The sequence below is a fragment of the Trichomycterus rosablanca genome, chromosome 14 (genome assembly GCF_030014385.1).
Source record: "Trichomycterus rosablanca isolate fTriRos1 chromosome 14, fTriRos1.hap1, whole genome shotgun sequence".
NCBI classification, from domain to species: domain Eukaryota; kingdom Metazoa; phylum Chordata; class Actinopteri; order Siluriformes; family Trichomycteridae; genus Trichomycterus; species Trichomycterus rosablanca.
In genome coordinates this window covers 2,106,342-2,112,456 of record NC_086001.1, presented here as the reverse complement: position 1 = coordinate 2,112,456, position 6,115 = coordinate 2,106,342, and the positions used below count along the sequence as shown (strand labels likewise).

Below are 6,115 nucleotides of genomic sequence, written 5' to 3'. Positions count from 1 at the left end.
CTACAACTACAACTACAGAGCAAACAACAACTACAACTACAGAGCAAACAACAACTACTGCTCCAGCAACAACTGTTTCAACTACTGAACGAACAACTACAGAGCAAACAACTTCAGCTTTTGTTCCAATAATTAATGCTTTAACAACTACTGCTTCAACTACAACTGTTCCAATTATTGAACCAACCACAAAGCCAACAACTTCAACTACTGTTCCAATAACCAATGCTTCAACAACTACTGCTTCAACTACAGCGCCAGCAACAACAGAGCAAAGAACAACTATTTCAACTACTGCTTCAACAATTAAAGAGCAAAAAACTACAGAGCAACTTGCTACCTTTACTACTGCTCCAGCAACCACTGATTCAACAACTACTGCTTCAGCAACCACTGCTTCAACAACTACTGCTTCAGCAACCACTGCTTCAACAACTACTGCTTCAGCAACCACTGCTTCTACTTCTGTTTCAACAATTCCTGAGCAAACAGTTGGTCCAGTAAATACTGCTTCAAATAATCTTTTAACAACTACTGAGTCAACAGTCTCCTCAACTTCTGTCTTTTCTACTGTTTTAACAACTACTAAGCAATCAACTACAGAACAATCAACTACAGAGCATGTCATAACTTCAACTACTGCTCCAATAACTTCTGAGCCAAGAACAACAGAGCAAACAACAACTTCAACTACTGAACCAACAACCACAAAGCAAAAAACTACAGAACAATTAACAACTTTAACTACTGCTCCAACAACAACTATTTCAACTTCTGCTCCAACAACTAAAGAGCAAAAAACTACAGAGCAACTAACATCCTCTACCACTGCTCCAACAACCACAACTTCAACAACTACTGCTCCAGAAACCACTGCTTCAACAACTACTGCTCCAGAAACCACTGCTTCAACAACTACTGCTCCAGAAACCACTGCTTCAACAACCACTGCTTCAACAACTACTGCTCCAGAAACCACTGCTTCAACAACCACTGCTTCAACAACCATTGCTTCAACTACTGAGCCATCAACAACTATTTCAACTACTGCTCCAACAACAACTAAAACTCCAGAGCAACTAACCACCTCTATTACTGCTATAACAACCACTGCTTCAACTACACCCACTCAGACAAGTACTACTCTTCCTACTACCACAGAAACAACAACCACAGCTAAAACAACTTCAGCACACCCTCCCACAACTCACACAACAACTACTACAACTTCTACCACAACAACTACTACAACAACTCCTACCACCACAACTACTCCAACAACTACTACTACTACAACTCCCACCACCACAACAACTACTCCAACAACTACTACTACAACTCCTACCACCACAACAACTACTAAAACCACAACTACTACAACCACAGCACCAACTCCTTTACGTCCTCCCCCAACTCTTGACCTAGTGGTTGTTATCGTGGTAGTGTACACGCCACAACTTGCGGACCCCACATCTACAGAATTCAAAGTATTGGCTGACAGATTTGTCAAAATGGTAAGTGTGAGATCATCCTTTAAATGATTTACAATTATTGGAATATTGTGTAAGATTCAATACTATTCAAAATTACTCAGTGCTCCATACTTTATGCAGTATGAGAAAAAATGAACTATTTTAGATATAGTAAATTACAGTAACCTCCCTCTTATATCCCTGCAGTTAGAAAGGATCTACAAAGCAATGTATGGTGTTCGTTTTGTCAAGGCCATTGTTCTCGCCTTCAGGTAAGTATCAGTACCTAAAACAGCATGTTCACTTTCATTTCTTGAACATTTTAATGGGTGTTAAAATGGCGTTAATACTCCTCTGTTGTTTGTGAATCATGTTTGCAAACCAGAATATACCTGTATTAACACTATTTTTTATTTGAGAGGATATTGTTTGCTTAATTGCTTACTCTTGTGAGACAATCAAACAATTTAAGTTTTACAACTTTCAAGAATTTCTCTCTGTTAGTTTGGAAAACAACTGTGTCATGTTTGTGTGAGAAAAATTAATCGACATCAACCTGTGAACCAGTGTCTTTTTGTCTCGCGGGCAATATTATTGTAATCCTCACCCATGTTGGATTAATAACTTGTTTAAAACACTGAAGCTCAAAATGATTATTGTTCATGATTAAAAGTATTTTTGTTGTTTGTTTGTTGTTTGTTTCTTTAGACCTATTGCTCGTACACGTGCAGCAGATCAGAATGTCGAAGCAGATTTCCGCCTCACATTCAACGAAAACAACACAGAAACAATTCCACCCAGTCCAGAAGTATTGGATGCTTTGAAAGTAGCTGCAACAAATACAAGTCTTGAAGTGCCACTGGTCGCCTCATCCATCAAAGTTCTTAGTGAGTTAAACCTTAACAACAAAGCTATGCCAATGTGGCCCTACTGCCTGAGATAACCTTCTTACTGAAATACATTTTATAACTCAGTATGTTGTTTTCTTTAGAAGTTATGGTTCTCCTTTACAAGAGAACTGAATAAAATCAACTTTAACCTATAATGTTTTAAACACTATATTTAAAACTTTGCATTTATCTTTCTAGATGAGCCACAGAAGGTCCCTGTGACGTTCCTAACAAACGGCACTTTTTCATCTGCCCTTGAGAACAACACTTCAGATGTATACAAGAACAGAGCATCGCTGATTAAAAATGAGGTAAGTGTGACGTTAGCTCACGCTGAGTTACCTATAAAATATTTGTTTGTGTTACTTTTTTTAACCGCCTTTTATTTCTTTGCAGCTAGAGCCATTTTTCCTTAACGACTATCCCGGAGTGTTCAGTACCTTGACCTTGACTGAGTTTAAGTAAGGACCTTCTTTGCATCTATTTACATCATAATCCAGTCACATCCATGTCAGTCTGTTTTCTCTTTTCTAACCATGTTTTCTCCTCCAGAGATGGAAATACCAGCGCTACTAATGAAAAGAGGATCTTTACCGCGGTGAATCTGGTGTTTGTTACAGTGAATAAAACACGTCCCACTGACCAAGTGATTGGAGAAACTCTTCTTAGAGCAGCAAAAACTGTCAGTCTGAAATTCAAAATCTTCCTCAATGATATCATCGTAAATGGCACACGTAAGTATCTCATTTATATACAGTATTATAAAGAAAGTAAAATCACTATATAGCCAAAGTTAATATAATTAGTTTCGGTTGTTTCAGCCACACCCATCGCTACCACCACAACAACTACAACCACAACTCGCAAAACAACTACTACTACGACTCCTACCACCACAACAACTACTAAAACCACAACTACTACAACCACAGCACCAACTCCTTTACGTCCTCCCCCAACTCTTGACCTAGTGGTTGTTATCGTGGTAGTGTACACGCCACAACTTGCGGACCCCACATCTACAGAATTCAAAGTATTGGCTGACAGATTTGTCAAAATGGTAAGTGTGAGATCATCCTTTAAATGATTTACAATTATTGGAATATTGTGTAAGATTCAATACTATTCAAAATTACTCAGTGCTCCATACTTTATGCAGTATGAGAAAAAATGAACTATTTTAGATATAGTAAATTACAGTAACCTCCCTCTTATATCCCTGCAGTTAGAATGGATCTACAAAGCAATGTATGGTGTTCGTTTTGTCAAGGCCATTGTTCTCGCCTTCAGGTAAGTATCAGTACCTAAAACAGCATGTTCACTTTCATTTCTTAAACATTTCAATGGGTGTTAAAATGGCGTTAATACTCCTCTGTTGTTTGTGAATCATGTTTGCAAACCAGAATATACCTGTATTAACACTATTTTTTATTTGAGAGGATATTGTTTGCTTAATTGCTTACTCTTGTGAGACAATCAAACAATTTAAGTTTTACAACTTTCAAGAATTTCTCTCTGTTAGTTTGGAAAACAACTGTGTCATGTTTGTGTGAGAAAAATTAATCGACATCAACCTGTGAACCAGTGTCTTTTTGTCTCGCGGGCAATATTATTGTAATCCTCACCCATGTTGGATTAATAACTTGTTTAAAACACTGAAGCTCAAAATGATTATTGTTCATGATTAAAAGTATTTTTGTTGTTTGTTTGTTGTTTGTTTCTTTAGACCTATTGCTCGTACACGTGCAGCAGATCAGAATGTCGAAGCAGATTTCCGCCTCACATTCAACGAAAACAACACAGAAACAATTCCACCCAGTCCAGAAGTATTGGATGCTTTGAAAGTAGCTGCAACAAATACAAGTCTCGAAGTGCCACTGATCGCCTCATCCATCAAAGTTCTTAGTGAGTTAAACCTTAACAACAAAGCTATGCCAATGTGGCCCTACTGCCTGAGATAACCTTCTTACTGAAATACATTTTATAACTCAGTATGTTGTTTTGTTTGGGAGTTATGGTTCTCCTTTACAAGAGAACTGAATAAAATCAACTTTAACCTATAGGGTTGGTTTCCCAAACAGGGGTTAAGGCTAGTCCAGGACTACATTTTGCTTTTAAATGGAGAATCTCCATTCAAAATGCTGTGTAGTCTAGGACTAGGCTTAATCCCTATCTGTGAAACCAACCCATAATGTTTTAAACACTACATTTAAATCCCTGTCTAACCCTGTTTATCTTTCTAGATGAGCCACAGAAGGTCCCTGTGACGTTCCTAACAAACGGCACTTTTTCATTGGCTCTCAGGGACAACACTTCAGCTGTATACAAGAACAGAGCATCGCTGATTAAAAATGAGGTAAGTGTGACATTAGCTCATGCTGTGTTACCTATAAAATATTTGTTTGTGTTACTTTTTTTAACCGCCTTTTATTTCTTTGCAGCTAGAGCAATTTTTCCTTACCGACTATCCTGGAGTGTTCAGTACCTTGACCTTGACTGAGTTTAAGTAAGGACCTTCTTTGCATCTATTTACATCATAATCCAGTCACATCCACGTCAGTCTGTTTTCTCTTTTCTAACCATGTTTTCTCCTCCAGAGATGGAAATACCAGCGCTACTAATGAAAAGAGGATCTTTACCGCGGTGAATCTGGTGTTTGTTACAGTGAATAAAACACGTCCCACTGACCAAGCGATTGGAGAAACTCTTCTTAGAGCAGCAAAAACTGTCAGTCTGAAATTCAAAATCTTCCTCAATGATATCATCGTAAATGGCACACGTAAGTATTTCATTTATATACAGTATTATAAAGGAAGTAAAATCACTATATAGCCAAAGTTAATATAATTAGTTCAGGTGTTTCAGCCACACCCATCGCTAACAGGTGAATCATATGCTTCCAGATTCGTGGTTTTCAGTTCCAATAAGACTATTCCCCTGTACGCAAAGCAAAGTCCATTAGGACATAATAATTAGATACATTGGGTGTGAAGCCCTGACCCTAAACTCACTGCCATTGAACATTTTTGGGATGAAATGAAACACCTTCTCGTTCTAACATCAGTGCCTGACCTACAAATATTCTTTCAAACTAAAAGCAACAAAATTTGCTACAGCACTATATGGTTTTAAATAAGCTCAAGGTAAAAGTACACCAACACTTAGACACCAGGCAAATTATGTACACCGTTCAACAATCATTGAGTAAAGGATTAGCAGTTACTGCTGAAACAAGGTGTTAGAAAAAGTGGTAGCCTAGTGGGAAGAGCTGTGGGTTTCCAACTCGATGGTTGTGGATTTAATCCCAGACTCTGCCATGCAGAGACTTTTAGGCAAGTAAAGAATTGTACTATACTGTGTTCCATTTCCCCTGAACTACTCAAATGCACAAGACAATATTATCAGCAAGATGTGTGACTCTATCAAAGCAAAAAATGTTGTTAGTTTAGCCAAGAGGAAAGGACATCAGCCATGACCTCAGTGAAGCAGGCATTGGAATGGGATTTAAGGCCATATCCAAACAACTTGAAAGTCATTACGAGTAATTCAGTAATTAAAATGGTTTACAAATGAAAAACTAATACAAATGAAAAAGTGCACCAGCAAATCAGCATCCAAAAACAGGGTTCGAATCGCTTAATCTAAGTCAAGCATAAACGATTGCCCTTAAATATCAGTGAACTGAAGCAATGTTGTCAAGAAGAGTGAACGGAAATATCTCCAAGACAAGAGACTAATAAACTCCTACAGGAA

The 6,115-nt window shown here is 37.8% G+C and overlaps 1 protein-coding gene across 1 annotated transcript; it reads left to right on the top strand.

Moving 5' to 3' along the window:
- Window positions 1–225: 225 nt before the first annotated feature.
- Window positions 226–4,807, top strand: LOC134327072 (integumentary mucin A.1-like). The gene is made up of 5 exons (XM_063009157.1): window positions 226–271; window positions 898–1,401; window positions 3,184–3,422; window positions 3,588–3,652; window positions 4,804–4,807. The coding sequence occupies exons 1-5, from the start codon at window positions 226–228 to the stop codon at window positions 4,805–4,807; spliced, it is 858 nt and encodes a 285-aa protein (XP_062865227.1).
- The last annotated feature ends 1,308 nt before the right edge of the window (window positions 4,808–6,115 follow it).